At 48.0% G+C, this 16,548-nt stretch overlaps 1 protein-coding gene across 2 annotated transcripts in view; it reads right to left on the reverse strand.

Moving 5' to 3' along the window:
- USP35 (ubiquitin specific peptidase 35) overlaps positions 1-16,548 on the reverse strand; it is a 58,239-nt gene that overhangs the window by 29,462 nt on the left and 12,229 nt on the right. The window contains exons 2-4 of one of the 2 annotated variants that reach the window (XM_006131912.5): positions 9,918-10,614; positions 8,728-8,863; positions 683-812 (exon numbers count right to left, since the gene is read on the reverse strand). In XM_006131912.5, coding sequence (XP_006131974.3) covers positions 683-812; positions 8,728-8,863; positions 9,918-10,599 — 948 coding nt within the window. In that variant the 5' untranslated portion in view covers positions 10,600-10,614. Of the gene's footprint in view, positions 1-682; positions 813-8,727; positions 8,864-9,917; positions 10,671-16,548 lie in introns of those variants that run through there. The other variant, XM_025189114.3, reaches the window with a different exon arrangement.

The following is a 16,548-nucleotide window of genomic DNA, read 5'->3' on the forward strand; positions in this document are numbered from 1 at the left end:
CTCCTGCTCTAACCATTAGGAAGCTCTGTCTCCCACTACTAGATGTCCTCCCACATGTCTATATGTCCTTCTAAGGATGCCTCCATAGCTAGCTAGAAACCTTACAGTCTACCAGTTCTATAGGTTGGCACAAACTGCAGTGGGCACAAATCACTAGGGATTACCCCTGCATAGCTCCAAAACACAAAATACAGTAAAACTCCAATAGTCCGGCATCCAATAGTCTGGCACTCCTGATAGTCCGGCATCAAAATGGCAAGAGCCTAGTGAGTGAGCTTCGGCAAAAAATGAGTAACAAGGTAACAGCGGCAGCAGCTGAACTGAACAAAAAGGGTAAAAAGGGCTTAAAAAACTAAAACATTACAGTATACTGTATACAGTATGTACAATAAAAAGGGTTAAGAACACTTTATATACAGTATATAATGTATACAGTATATATGTAACCTGCTTATAGTACCTCTTGATAGTCCGGCATATTTGATAATCCGGCACCACCTAAATCCCATAGGTTCCGGATTATCGGAAGTCTACTGTATCCAATTCTGTGGTGACTCTTTTAATCACCCAGTTGCAGCATTAAAGTTAATGTACGTCTCAGTCAAATGTGGTTGAAAGGCAGAACAGTTCTAAAAGGGAAGAGAGAACTCTTGCTGCAGCCGTGTCTGAAGGGCACACTGACCTTTTCAATTTTCAGAAGAGTGACTTCAATCAAGATGCTGAACTTTTTCACTGCAGCCAAACCCTTCAGTAGCGCAATGATCCATTTGTCTATGTTCTTCCCTAGGGGCCAAGAGACCCAGTCAATCATCCTGCAATGGAAAACAAATATGTGCAATCGTGACTTAACAGATCTTACTATATATTTTAGAAACTTTGTGCATCTATCTGTCTCTACACCTGGGAATCTGTTTGTTCAAGAACTCCTTCTAAATAGGAAGAGCTAGGGCCACCACACTTGGTACACAGTTTCCTCTTATCATAACTTGAAGCAAGGTCAAGGTTGTGCCAGGATAATGGGATGTGGCGTGGAACGTGATAGTTTCCTCTCAAGCAGAAAGGGAAGGGTGTGATAGCAGGGACAGTTTTAACCCAGAATGACCACAGGGAGCAGAAAGCACCCCACCCCCAGGGAGAAGCTGCTGACTGGCAGCATGGCCCACGCCACCCAGGGCTGCCCTTAGGGAGAAGCCAACAACTACTGCGGAGAAACCACTGGCTGGGCTGCATGGCCCACCTGTACCCCAGATGGGCCCCAGGGAGAAGCTGCTGGCTGGGCCACATGCCTCCCCACCCCCCCCAGGGCTGCTCCAGGGAGAAGCCAGAGGGCCGGGGGCATGGCCCCTGCCACCCCAGGCTGGATCTGGGTAGAAGCTGGTGGCCACCTTCTGCTCTGAGCTCCCCACCCCCTGCTCTGACTCCTGCACTGCCACCCCCTGCCCTGAGCCCTTCCTCACCCCCAACACTGTCTCCCACACCCCCCACACTCCAAGCCTCCTGCCTTGAGCCCCCCAAGCTCCTGCCCTGGCCTGCACCCCCACATCCTGAAGGGCCCGAGCAATGCTGGGTAAGTCTTTTAGTGAATTATAAAATTCATGATGTCCTGGAAAGCCCTGTCCCCTCCAAAATCCTTCCATGAGCTTGGGACAATCCAAGAAGAAACTGCACCCCACAGAAACCGTCCCAGGGATTGCACCAAGGCCGTGACAGCTGGATTAGAATGTTGGTAAGTCGGTCAGCACTACATAGCTATTACGAAGGCCTGATCTAAACCTATTAAAACAGATGGAGAGTCTGTTCACTGGTGAGTGCAGAGAATAATAGAACCGTGGGGTTCAAAGGGATTGGCAGGGCCATCTAATCTAGCCTCATGCCAAGATGCAGGATTTGATGGGTCTAAACCAGGGGTTCTCAAACTGTGGGTCAGGACCCCATTTTAATGGGGATGGTTTAGACTTGCTAGGGCACAGGACAAAAGACAAAGCCCAAGCCCCACCACTCAAGGCTGAAACCCTTAGGCTTTTGCTTTGGCCCCCACACCTCATGCAACGGGGCTTCGGCAGGCTCAGGCTTCGGTCCCCGTCCTGGGCTCGTGGAGTAATTATTTTTTGGTCAGAAGGAGGTTGCAGTGCATTGAAGTTTTGAGAGCCCCTGGTCGAGACCATCCAAGACAGATGGCTCTCCAGCCTCCTTTTGAAAACCTCCAGGGACGGAATATGCATGACTTTCCACGGCAGTTTGTTCCATCATCCTGCAGTCCTACCAGTCAGGGACATAGACGCAGACTTCATGGGTGCTCTGGGGCTGGAGCACCTCTGGCAAAAAATACTGAGTGCTCAGTACCCTCTGGCGGCCCCCCACATCTGCTTCTCCTCCTCCTCCCTCCCAGCACCTCCCACCAGTCACAATCAGCTGCTCAGTGATGTTGACAAGGCTCTGGAGGGAGGAGGAGGAATGAGGGCACAGTGCACTCATGGGAGGGGGCAGAATGGGGCAAGAAGAGGAGGAACAGGAAGGGGTTGAGGGGTGGGGCTCTGGAGAAGGGTTGGAGTGGGGCCAGGGCCTTGGGCAGAACAGGTGCTGAGTATCCCCCAGCAATTCATAAAGAAGTTAGGGTATGTCTACACTACAACGTTAATTCGAACTAACTTAATTCGAATTAGTTAATTCGAACTAAGCTAATTCGAACTAACGCGTCTAGAACTAAAAACTAGTTCGAATTAGCATTTTGCTAATTCGAACTAGCAAGTCCACATTGAGTGGACCCTGAACAGGGCTTAAGGATGGCCGGAAGCAGTGCCGGCAGGGCATCAGAGGAGGACTTAGAGCGTGGAGATGCTGTCTCAGGCTAGCCGAGGGCTGCGCTTAAAGGGTCCCGACCCCCACCCCGGACAGACAGTTCTAAGGGGTGCCCCGCTTGCAAAGCAATCCTGGCTTGGATTGCCCAGAGTACCCACACTGGGCACATCACACCACTCGGCCATCAGCCTGGCTGCACTTGCCGCAGGCTGCCATCTGGGGAGAGGGGGCAATTGGGGGGCTGCAGGAGAGCTTCCACCCCCAGAAGCCCGCAGAGCCAGCCCAGTCCTCCCCATCGGGGGCTCGTACCCCATTCCTCCCTCACCTCCTTCCACTTACCCTTCCCTAGCCCCCCTTCCTGATGTACAAAATAAAGATAATGTTTCTTCAAACATTGACTCTGTCTTTATTGAACAAAACTGGGGGAGACTGGGAAAAGGAGGTGGGAGAGGGTAAGAGAAAGGCTGGGAGAGGGGAAGGCAACTAACATGATCAGGGGTTGGGAACAGGTCCCAGATGAAGAGAGGCTACAGAGACTGGGACTTTTCAGTTTAGAAAAGAGGAGACTGAGCGGGGACAGGATAGAGGTCTCTAAAAGCAGGGGTGGGGTGGAGAGGGTGCATCAAGAAAACTTCTTCATTAGTTCCCATAATAGAAGGACTAGAGGACACCAAAGGAAAGTAATGGGTAGCAGGCTTCAAATTAGTAACAGAAAGTTGTTCTTGACAAAGCAAATAGTTAACCTGTGGAACTCCTTGCTGCAGGAGGCTGTGAAGGCTACAACTAGAACAGAGTTTAAAGGGAAGTGAGATCAAGTCATGGAGGTTGGGTCCATGGAGTAGTCTTAGCCAGGGGGTAGGAGTGGTGTCCCTGCCCAAAGTTTGTGGAAGGCTGGAGAGGGATGGCACGAGACAAATGGCTTGGTCACTGTCTTCGGTCCATCCCCTCCAGGGTCCCTAGGGTTGGCCGCTGTCGGCAGACAGGCTACTGGGCTAGATGGACCTTTGGTCTGACCCAGGACGGCCATTGTAAGCTCAGGGCTCAGGGTCAGGGGTCTCAGTGGACCCCCTTGATTTTCATGCACACCTGCTCCTGGGTGGCCAGGCTGGCAGCTCTCCTGCCCTAGACGGCCACTTTCCTGTGCCTAGTGCGGAGATCGTGGACGAGGTCCACGATGTCCGCACTAGCCCAGGAAGGTGCCCGCCTCTTGCAGTCCTGGGCAAGCTCCCGGGAGCCGTCAGCCTGGTCCCGGGAAGAGGCGGTGGGCTGGGGGACATCGGGTGGGTGGCTCTGTGCCGTGCCAGGTGCAGGGTCTGCTGGCTGGGTGCTGGCAGGCTTGCACCTGGCACGGGCACCGTAGCCAGCCCGTGCCCCTTTAAGGGGTCCAGGGCCGGGAGGGGGGCATAGAGTTTCCCTGGTGTTGGCCAGAGTGGCCACTAGGGAAACCTGGGGAGGGCTAGCCTCCCACTAGTTCGAATTAAGGGGCTACACACCCCTTAATTCGAACTAGTAAGTTCGAACTAGGCTTAATCCTCGTAAAATGAGGTTTTCCTAGTTCGAACTAAGCGCTCCGCTAGTTCGATTCAAATTCGAACTAGCGGAGCGCTAGTGTAGCGGCTATGAATGTTAGTTCGAACTAACGTCCGTTAGTTCGAACTAACATTGTAGTGTAGACATACCCTTAGGATGTTTTTCATGAGCTGGGTTTCAATGGGTTTAGGATCAGCTTTTGGGCTTGGTAAAAATTTGATTATTTGTATTATAATGTTAACAGAAAATATCAATATGTATCTTGCAGCATTTTTTTCTATTTTACACGTGGGCTTAGACTCTCATTATATAATGGCAGTATCTGTTGGGATTCAAAAAGTTAAAAGCTTTACAATGGTTAGTGTTAAAACACCAATGGCCAACATCACACGTTAAAGTATACAGGGCAAGTATCTTTAACTCAAATACTAACAAATTCTCAAGCAGCATTTTTCTTGGTTTGCCTATTTGTAAATTTTCAATGGAAATGTTTTCTCGTCATTTGTGTGTGATCATGAAACCATCTCAGGATCAATGAGCTTTCAGCCAATCACAGGCAGCTCTTCAACAGATCCCTGTATAGCAGTGGTCACCAACCAGTGGATTGGGATCTACTGGGAGATCTTGGAGCCTCTGACAGGCAATCCTGACTGGTTTGGCCAACAGGCTATCAAGTGCCTGCACTTCAGCTGTCCCTCCCCCCCACTGCTGCTTATCTCTTGCCCTTTGCCTTGGAGCTCTCCCCTCGGAAGCCTTCATTTGCATAATCACGTAATGGCACTCTTTCGGAAAAGCACTATTTTAAAATTGAAACCACAGTCTAGACGCGGTTCTTTTGAAAACGGGGCGCTTTTTCGAAGGATCCTGTAAACCTCATTTTGAAAGTGCCCCAGAGCACCCAACTGAATCTAGACTGCAGTTTCAATTTCAAAATAGTGCTTTTTTGAAAGAGCACCATTATATGATTATGCAAATGAAGTGTGGGATATTTAAATCCCAGCTTCATTTGCACTTTCCAAGTGCTTCATTTACATTCCTCTGCCGACAGAGAGATGTAGTATAGACATACCCCATGCGTCTGTGGTCCTGAAATGAATTTTTTTTTAATTTTCCACAAACTAGAAATTCCAAATTTCAGCCAGCTCTACCTCCACCTAGCTCTTAGATAGCCCTTTTCATCGGTAGATCTCAAAGTACTTTACAAAGGAAGTCAGCATCGTGATCTTCATTTTACAGATGGATTAAATACAGTGCCACTGAATTGCAGCCACACAGAAATACTTATGTGGACAGAGAGATATAAATAATCCACTGAACTGTACTGTATAACCAGAGGAGCAAAAGCCCCGAGAAATACTAAATTTCCAAGGACAATTTTTATTAGAGGTATCTGTCTCCAGTGTCCTTGACCAAAATATCTCATTCCTCACTCTCCCCATAGCTGGTTGTACTGTGTGCTATCTACCTTTCCACCCCAGAAGTGGCTGCTTTCACCCATCACGGAATGAATTTTCTATGTATGTAGTTTCTAAAGCATTCTGAGATTAAAGAAGCTGTATACACATGTAAACTATTACTATATTTGCTATGTGTCATGCTAGATGGTTCCACACACAAAAATAAAACTCCTTTATGTGACTTTCAAAGTAATTCCATGTCGAAGAAAGAATGATGTTAATGTAGCTGTCTGGAGCACCATGCGTTTATGAACACTCCACCAAAACTTCCGCCTGGCTCCTGAGTGAGCCTAATTACATTTCATGAGCTCTGCTTAATGTTTCAGTAGCAATGAGTAATCATTCATCGTAACAGAGGATTTTAAAGGAAAGAGGCAATTGATTTTGAGACGGCTATTTTTGGAAGCTGGAGCTCTTAGTGAAATTATCGACTGGCATGCACAACAGCCTCTGGGATTAGCTCCCCGGGAGAAAAAAAAAGAATTGGAAACTGCACTGCAATACAAATGCGTTTGGACTCGGATCACTTTAGACTGTATGAAAACAAGCCCCACCCCAGCAAGACAAAGAGAATGTTGTGCTGGTGAAAAGGGTGCATATGCAGAAACCTCTGATTTATTTACAATCCAGGTATAACAGCTATGCCAATGAATAGGGCTAGCTCTCCACATCTGGCCTAGGATGGGGTGGACACACCCGGCACTAAAACAGGGAAGGGGTTAATGCTCTGTATAGGGAGCCAGGGAGCAAACCAGCTCCACTTGAGGGAACCAGGTCAGCCTGCCCTTTATGGAGGTGTGTTTGTACTCAGCTCATGATAGCCTAAAGGATAAGTGGGGTATAAGTATCAAAGGAAAGCAGGAAGTGGCCAGGTTGAAGAGCTCATAGGATGAAGACTGTCCTAGGCCAAGCCTGCTCAGAACTCTGGGAGAGGGAGGAGTTTTGGGACTTGGACACAGGCTGCAGAGGAGGCTGGTGCCCCCATAAGAGGAGACTATCCCAAGCATGACCTTGAAGGCCCACCTCTAGAACAGCAGATGTTCATTCAGCCCTGTCAGCTGCCCCTGTTGTCTAGCTCTCCTGGCTGCTTAGCAGCTGGCTCTTTAAACCCTTGTTCCTCTTGAGTAGCCCCGCCCCATGGTTAATGGGTGCTACAATGATTAGGGATCAAAGCCTCCACCGCTCATTCACTCCTTGCCATCTCCATTGAGTCAGCTAACAAGGGGCTTATGTGATTCCAAGATCTGCACCAAGACCATCACACTCATTTTACGTAGGCCAATCACCATCTGATGGCAACTAATTTCCACCTCACCAAGGTAGGGCATGTTTGAACCACTGTCCTGCAGGAAGAAAAGATTCTCTGGCTTTTTACCCATCCATTCCTCCTTCATTCACTACTGGAGCAACCAAAAGAGACAGCTGTGCCTTGGAGGATAGAAGATATACTTGAATGGCTAAACCTTACCATGTAATCAGCAAACTAGAGGTTAAAATCATGTCCCAAGCAACACAGAGGGAAGTTCTACTCTTTGTTATTTTGAGCCTTGGCTGCTGTAAGCCTTATGCTACATACAAACTTGGGCTGAAAGAGGGCTTGAATCTATTTCAGGAATAAACATCACCAAAAAGGCTGATTTTTCCCCTTTGTACAATTAGCTATTGAGCCACCCGGCCTGCAGATATTATAAGTGCTGCTGCAGAGCTGGGATACTGGGTGAATGCTGGACATCAATTAGGGTACGTCTAGACTACATGCCTCTGTCACCAGAGGCATGTAGATTAGGCTACCAGACATGGTAAAATGAAGCGGCGTTTTAAATAATCGCCGCTTCATTTAAATTTACATGGCTGCCGCACTGAGCCGACAAACAGCTGATCATCCCAGGAGGCTTACCTGGGTGGTCGACAAATACCTTTGATGTCGACACCCGTGCGTCCAGACTATCGCGCTGAGCCGACAAACAGCTAATCAGCTGTTTGTCGACTCAGTGCGGCAGCCATGTAAATTTAAATGAAGCGGCTATTATTTAAATCGCCGCTTCATTTTACTATGTCTGGTAGCCTAATCTACATGCCTCTGTCTAGACGTACCCTTAGAGAGAGAATCTGACAAACCAGATAAGCACACTTGAATGCAGGCTGGGGTCAGCAAAAAAGCCATGTAGAACTCATCTGCAGCCAGGAAATGGGAGACAGGACAACTTTGGTTTTCCTTCATAACCTCTCTCAAACTGGGCAATTCTAATGCATCCAACAGGGCGAGATGTGGGTGCTACAAGTCTCTAAACTATGTGGCCAACTGCTCTCTATACAGCCCACTGCCTTCCGTAGTTTCTCATGCTCCAGGCTTTCTATGCATGCGGAACTTCCTGTTCTATGGTGACTGTCACAGGAGCTAGGGTAGAAGGCAGCTGCTGCTCCGGAAGCCGGTCAGTTGAGCCTTACTTGCTATAAACACCTGCTGCTGTGCTGCCCAGACCCTTTTCATAGCCCCAAAAGGGGAAAGAACTGAGTTAATTGTCACAGCCAGGGCTACTTCACCAGTTAAATAAAGACCCAGTGAAAAACTACTGGCAGTGACATTCATCTTGGATAAGATTTTCAGAAGTGCCTAGTACTTTTCAGTGACCATTTTGAGACACCTTAAAGGGACCTGTTTTTCAGAAGGCAGGTTCTCAGCACCTTCTGAAAATTAAGGCGTTTCAAGTAGGAAACCTAAAAATCACCAATACCTGTGGAAAACTTTGGTCCTTATTCCCAGAGTCCCAGCATGCTTTGAAGGTAGCAAGGAGGGACAGCAAAATTCTTCTGTCACTCAACCCCTCAGACCTCCAAACTAGAGCTGTACAGGATATCTGCTTAGAGTGTTCTGCTCCTTAGCCTGAGTCCTAGGATCCTTCCAGCACATTCAGCAATTGGTCCCGCCCACATCTCCTACCTACTGATGGCCATCATCATCTGCACATCCGTTATGCTGTCATCGTTGGTTAAGTTTCTTATGACACCGTCCATGAGCTCCAGTGGAACATACTGAACCACGCTGGCCAAGGCATTCGAGGGGGTTTCCTGCTCCTCTGTGAGATATTAGTAAGAATAGTTAGTGTTAAAGCTAACAGCCATTGAGAAATCCAGTTAATGTGATTGTGTTTCTACTGCAAAGGTTGAATCTTTTCTAGCCTCACAAAGGGCCAGCTCATCAGCCAGTGTAAAACAGCACAGTTCCACTGACTCAACACCGATCTGTTCTAGGATGGCAGTTCCTATGTTCTTAACAGCACACAAGGCATGGTCATAGCAGACACTCTGGTGTTTTGTGATGCATGCAGCTGAAAGAGAGGCAGAGACATATGCAAATGAATGTTAGCCTCTGGAGAGTGCTATTGCTTTTCTAACAACTGGCCAGTTGGTTCTGACCCCTAAAACTTATGCAAGTAAATTCGCTCTCTTTGCTCACTTTATATTAGTCAATCTCTATAACCCCCGGTGGGATGATTCTGGGTATTTTACAGCCCTGGGGCATGCCTCAAGGCACAAGACTAATGGTGAGGTTCCAAAGGCACTCAACACAGACAGGTGCCAACTCACACTGGAGTTTGTAGGAGTGGAGAATAGGTATTTGACTGCCCATAGTGAGTCAGGAGAGTGTTCCCTACAAGCCGAGTGCTTGGGCAGCTACTCAGGAAAGATTCAAATGCCACCCAGCTGATTAACAAAATGCCCACAGCACCCACAGCTGGCAACATGTATTTCTACTGGTGGTGCACATCTGCACATACCTCGGTGCAAGTAACAACATTTATTCTACACATGGATAACAAAAATGAGAATGCACCCAGGTGAGGAGCCCTACTAACCTTTGAAATTCTCCACCAAGTGCTTTTGTAATAACTCAGTGAGGTCATATGCACCAGAGCAGTTACTTCTACCACATGGCTTAATGGACAACTTAGAGAGCAATGCAATTGGAATTTAGGTCTTCCTTTTCCTAAAGCCAGATAGCTTCAGCACTGAAAGCTTTATCTGTTTTATTACATTCCTGAAACACTGAATCTTTTAGAACCATTTAAAATGTAAGACATTCTAGTTTATTATTAACCCATGCCTGAAAACACACTGTATTGTTTTTACCTGTCGAAGAAATGATCGTAAAAAGCTCCTTCAGGGATGGTAGAATAGAATTAGTCTGAGCTTTCCAGATCTTCTGCAGCAATCCGCTCACTTTGTTCACATGGTCCAGAAACTCCATGATGTCATCTTCTCCCTCCGAGATGCACTGGAACTGCCCAATGCACCGTATTAGCTGCTGGCAAAACAAAATCTGGTGCTTGCCGGTGGGGACACACTGAGGATGCTGGGATAAGAGCTTACAGATCTTCACACACTGCTTGGGCCCAGGTCGCTCGCAGACTTTGCGGAGCACTTCAATCCTCAACAGGCTGAAAATGTCACTAGCTGATGGGCTCTCCAAGATGAACTGCAGTCCCAAGTGAATGTAATCTAGCACATAAAAGCTCCTTTTCCCCGCAGGCCCATAACCTTCCTGGAGAAGACTCAGGAGGAATCGGACATTGAAGAACTCCTCAAACTCCTCCAGGTGGTAGTGACCATAAACTTCTAAAATCTCTTTGCCAATCTCTCTCTTAAACTTGGTGTCACCCATGAGATAGAGCTTGGTGGAGAGTTCTAGCATGGACCAGCACTGCTCACTGTCCATGGGCTGCTTTATTGCTTCTATGACGCGTCTCACTAGCCCTTGTTTCACGTTGTTGGGATATGAAGACATCATCACCGCTTCTAGTATCTTGTCCATCTCTGCTTTCAGACTCTGCAATAGTGTGAAACAACAGCACATTATATCAGCTACTACCTAGTTTTACTTTACTACCCAAAGCTACTGAGCACCCATTGGCTCCTGCTGGCTTCAGTGGGGCAGGGCTCAGCACTCAGGCCCACCAATGGGAGGAGGAGAGGGGGCAGTTGCCCCAGGGCCCCGCAATTCAAAGGGGTCTGGGGCTCCCAGCTGCTGCTGCTGCTACTGCAGCAGCAGTGGTGGTTGGAGCCCTGGGCCCTTTAAATTGCCGCTGGAGCACTGCACTGCGTGCTCTGTGCAGCTCTGAGCCATGCTCTAGGTGGCATGCAGTTCATTGTTTAGCGGGGGATGTGTGGAAGCACGAAATAACCCGCCTTGCTGGCAGAGTAGCATGAAAGGGGACCTGCCCTGAAGCCTATACTGAGCCTGGAAAGTGAGACCAAGATATTTGAATCTGATGTGCAGTGCAATGGAGAAAGAGTGACTCTGTGAGGGTCTCAGTCCTGAACCCAGGGCCAGGCGTCTGCCACATCCTGGCCTCCACCCAAACAATGCAGAAACTGGGTGGACTAAGAAGCTACTTGGGCTATAGCTGAGGCACCACCTATGGAAGGCTCACTTGTGTCCACTGATTGGCTCAGCTATACTATTAAACAGAGTTGTTGACTCGAGTCCCACGACCTGAACTTGAGTCCGACTTAAGTCGCCTAAGTGACTCGACTTGAGACTCGACTCGGGTTCATTGTTTGTGACTTGAGACTCGACTTGAGACTTGTTAATTTTGTTAAATCGACTTGGTGAAAAAATTGTCTGAAAATGTCAATATTGATGGCTTGTACAAAAGTGACTTGCCATTTTTTAAATTAAGACTTGAGACTTGACTTGGGACTTAACTTGGAAGTGACTTTAGGATCTCAAGACTCGACTTGAGACTTGAACTGTAGTGACTTGAGACTCGACTTGGACTTGACAATGACGACTTGAAGACAACACTGCTACTTAAGCCAGGAAGAGAATCAAGCTGTTTGCCTAAGCAATAGAGTGGTTTCCTGTTGTAGCTGCTCTGAACCCTGCTTGTGCCTGCCTTATGCCTGCCCTGGTTCCTGTTCCCACTGTGTTCCCGCTCTCTGCTTGATCCTGGCCTTTCCTCCTGTCCTTATGCCTTGCCTCCAATCCGGAATGACCAGTCCCAAATCTGACTTCTGACTCCAGCTTCGCCATTAGTTCCGGCATTTGGCACCTGACCTAGGCTCTGAGTCTCAGCTTTTATTCAAAGTTTGAACTCTGGTTCCACCCCTAGCACTGGGGCTGACCCCCGACTTTGTTCCCCAACCTGCATGCCTGCTCCACCCACTAGACTTGACTCCTTTTCTGACTACTAGGCTAGAATTTCTACATCCCAATCCATAACTACTCCAAGGGGAAGATGACACAGTTGAAGTGAATTGGTTTTGTGACAAAAGTATTTTGGACATACAAGGATGGGGGAAGGGAGTGTCAGACGGCCTTAAGAGGAGAACATTGCAGCATTTGAGGTGAGGGTAACTAGGCTGTGACTCAGCCATTCATTGTGAGGCACAAAACCCCAAGACTTAGTTCTGTCCTGGCTGCACAGGGGCAAAGAAGCAGGAGCAATCAAAGAGAGCCCATGGCTACAGGATGAGATGAGAGGAAGAACAGAGGTGTTGTCAGCAATAATGGAGGAGGAGGAGGAGGTCATAGAAGGGAAGTTGAAGAGTTCAGCTTTGGCCGTGTGCAAGCTGAGAGGATGGCAAGCCATCCAATGGAAGATGTGAGTGAGACACACGACTGAACAAGGTAATATATGCTAAAGAAACAGAGATTGATGCTGTAGCTTTAAATACAACATCCTTGAATGCCTTTAAAAACTGAGCAAGCTGGCATTTTGAAAGCTACAGGGAGGTTTGTTCTTCCATTCTAATAACACCAATATGTGGGCTAGGAGATTAAAAACCACACACCTAGAATAAACAAAGCTTCCCACAAATGGTCACGAGTTTGTCCTTTAAATAAATGCAAGATAAAATACTGTGAGCCTGATCCTAAGAGAGGCTGTGTGCCCTCATCTGCCACTAGCCACAATAGAACTCGGTGGGAGTAGGGGTTATAAATATGGACTTGGAAGCAATTCTGTGGACTCAGCCTTTAATCAACACAGGACCAACAGATGTGTCTGCTCAGATGCTACAGTGATGGTGTGGCAGAAATGACTGGTCCCATTAAAGGGAGCTGGGGCCAGATTCACTTCTGGCATAATTAATTAGCTGCTTCCCAGCCTGAAGAGGCAGGATTATAGGGGGCTCTGATGCTATATTGATATTAGATGCACCTCATAAAAGGGCCTCAGACTGGTGTGGAAGGTCCTGTATTGGGGCTTGCAGGAAACTGTGCTCCAAGGGGAACCAGTGCTCTGTGCCAGAGTAGAGGAAAGCTCAGAAAGGGGCAGGCAGAGTTGTCCTATCCATGGGACAGTTCTGAGTGGCTGCCCCAGGCTCTGAGAGGCTCTGTGTCGGCTGCCTCAACAGTCCTGTGGACAAGACCTGTGGGGCCCAGGGCAGCCCAGGGGATTACCCGTCCTAGGGCCTGACTCAGGGCAACAGCGGTGGTCGGGCTCCCCAGCACTCACCATGGCAACGGGAGCCAGAAGGACTCAGAAGCCTGCTCCCCTCCACCCTGCTGCTCATCTCCTAGCCCACTGTACCCCACTTCACCAAGGAAGCAGAGGGCCCCATCATGGCCTCAGGGTGCTCTGCTTCCCACCACTGCAGTGAAAAGGAGAGCAATGGGCTAGGAGATGGGCGGCAGGGCAGAGCGGAGCAGGCTGCCATGTCACTCTGGCTCCCACTGCTGTAGTGTGTGCAGGGAGTGGGGGTGGCGACCACTGCTACCACTCTGTGCCAGGTCCCCAGTAATCCCCCCAACTCGCGTCACTTGGGGGAGGGGGCTTCAGGCAAGGAGTGCAATGGCAGTGGTGCAGGACTTGGGGGAAGGAGTGGAGTGGGTGTGAAGGGGGAGTAAAGCAGAGGCAGGGCAGAGGCAGGGCCTGTGGTGGTCACTAGAGGGTTGCCCTGGGCCCCTTAGGGTCAGCCATGGGATCTAGGAACAGGGTTCAGAGAGTGAACTGAACTTACACAAGCCCTGGAAGGACAAAAGAACCCTTTTGTTGAGACTTTTTAGATGGACTTTTGCTAAGCTGGAAAGGGTTAAGTGTGACTAAAGGACTAAGTAATGGCACCAGCTCCAACCCTGCATGGGGAGGGGTGAGGAAAAATTGAGCTAGGGGGTTCCTGGAGAGGAAGGGGGGGTGCTAAAGGGCAGAGGTAGGCCCACAGATGGGGGAGACAAAGAGGGCAGTTGACCCGGGGCCTGTTGATTCAAATGGGCCCAGGGCTCTAGGCTGCTGCAACCACTACCACAGAAGCAGCAGCAGCAGCCGCCAGAGCCCACGAGAATGCTGCACAGCGTGCACCATGTGGCTGTGACAGCTGCATGTGGGCAACATCATGATGCGGTGCGCTACATGCTGTTCTGAGGCCTGGCTGTACCAACCCTGCCCCTTGTGCCTGAGGCCCCGCTCCCTCTGGGAGCATGGAGCCAGCCCCTCCCCATCTTGCTCAGGGGCCCAGCAAGTCTGTCGGCTTCCCTGGGCAGCTGTGCCCTATGACAAGGGAGCTACAAGAAGCAAAGATAAATAGATACACGGTTGTAGCCTGGCACCTGGATAGAGAGGAATTCATTTTCCTGGGCTGTCAGTGCTGCATCTGTCACACACCAAACTTAGTTAGAAAACACACACACACACACACACACACACACACACACACACACACACACACACACACACACACACACACACACACACACACACACACACACACACACACACACACACAATTTACCATCCTCTAATTACAGAGCATGCTGTCTGAGGCTTTTGAGCTTCAGAGGGGTAGCAGAGTTAGTCTGTAACAGGAAAAGCTTAAAAAACAAATAGTCTAGTAGCACCTTAAAGACTAACAAAACATGTGGATGGTATCATGAGCTTTCGTGGGCACAACCCACTTCTTCAGAGGAAAGGAGTAGTTAAGCTGTTTACGTTTAGATTCTTTGGCTTCCTCCTTCTCTACCTACCAATGTTTAGAGCCCTCCCTAGGTCTTGCTGGATTTACTTTCAATGATGTACATCAGCCTAGGATGAGAGCCTGCCCACCTTATGTGGGTTCTCTGTTTTTCATAGCTTTGCCAGCCAGCCCAGCCTTTACTGGAAGAGAATAATGCAAATCCTGGCTGCACATCAGGAAAACGCTGCGTTTTTGTGTTATACAGTCAAAGTGATGGGGAGACAGAGAGCGAGAGATGGAGACTGCAGCGTCAGGCGGAGTTTGCCATTTGTCACTGCCTGAACTCATCATTGATGGGATTAGAAGAGAGACCTGCTGAAAGAACAAGGATTTCACTAGAACAGTTCAGCACATTAAAGTCAAATTTATAGCCAACCACTGGTTGAAAACACTGAGCAGGAACCCCCATAAAAATATTGGTTCATCAAACAGCTAGATTGATTTTAAGAGGCAAAATTATTTCTACTACAGTGCCTTACTGCTATCTGTACACACAGTATGAGACAGTGCCCCAACTGCAGGTCTAGATAGACAAGACAGACAGTGGCTGGGAGAAAGGAAGAATTATCCTCACTTCCCAAGTGAAAAATTTAGATGTAATGTAGATACACAGACTTGCCCAAGGTCACAAAGGAAATATGTGGCAGAGCTGTGAATCTAGATTGTTTGTACCCCAGACCAACTGGAAGATAAGGATGTAAAGAGGTAACCAGTTACCTGGCAAGCAATGTTTTACTAGCATGCTTACCGATGTAACCAGTTAACCGGCTGCCCTGCTGGATCAGAGCATCCCCCCACCTACCCATGGCATGACATGGCGGGCTGGTTAACCAGTTAAACATATAGTTTAACCAGTTAACATTTTAAACAGGTTTTTACATCCCTTTTGAAAGATCAATCACCCTTTCTTTCACCTTTTACCCATCCCTGCATGTCTACATGACCAGATTACACAGCCAAGTTAATCCATTGTCTACTGGTCAAAGCATAGGACTGGGAGTCAGGAACAAGAGAAGTCTGTTCCTGATGCTGCTGCAGCCTTTCTGTGTGACTCTGAGAAAGCAGCTCTGTGCCTCAATTTTCTCATTTGTAATATCTACCTCACAGGAATGTTACAAGGCCTAATTTATTAATGTTTGCAAAGCCCTTACATTTCTAAAATGAATAGTGCTATCTCAGAGCAAAATATTAGTGGGAACAGCATAGATATATACCAGAGCACAAAGATTCTCAACAGAGGTCATGTCAAATTTTCTCAGAAAGCATGAAGAGCCTTCAAATGAATGGTTTTGCAACCTGGCATACAGATATGCAGTGTCCTTCTAGCTATTTGGGATGGGGGGGGGGGGAAGAATGGTTCTCCAAGTTAAAAACAATTCTAAAGTGGGGTGTAATTCAACAAAAGTTGAGCACCTCTGCCATAGAAGACAGCACTGTAATGGCATTGTTAGATGATGTATTAGATCTTTTTTATCGCAGATTTTTATATGTTGTACAGAAAAGATGTTAGACTGTTTCAAACTAGTGATCTTTTCTGGCCATATTATGAAATCAGATTATAACTTAATTTTCTGTACTGTCTCCTGGTTTTTTATAAATGTTTCTAGTCACAAGGGACCATTATGATCACCTCGTCTAATCTTCTGTATAACCCAGGCCAGAAAATTCCACCCAGTAATTCCTTCCTCAGCCTTTATCTTAAGGTTGAAGTAGACAATGTTTTCTCTTAAGAACCAAATGGCTGCTTAGTAGTAAAAAAATTCCAAGCCAAAACCCAAAGACACACAAAAAATCCTGCCTCCAGAAT

The sequence above is a fragment of the Pelodiscus sinensis genome, chromosome 1, assembly GCF_052426305.1.
Source record: "Pelodiscus sinensis isolate ZL-2025 chromosome 1, ASM5242630v1, whole genome shotgun sequence".
NCBI lineage: Eukaryota > Metazoa > Chordata > Testudines > Trionychidae > Pelodiscus > Pelodiscus sinensis.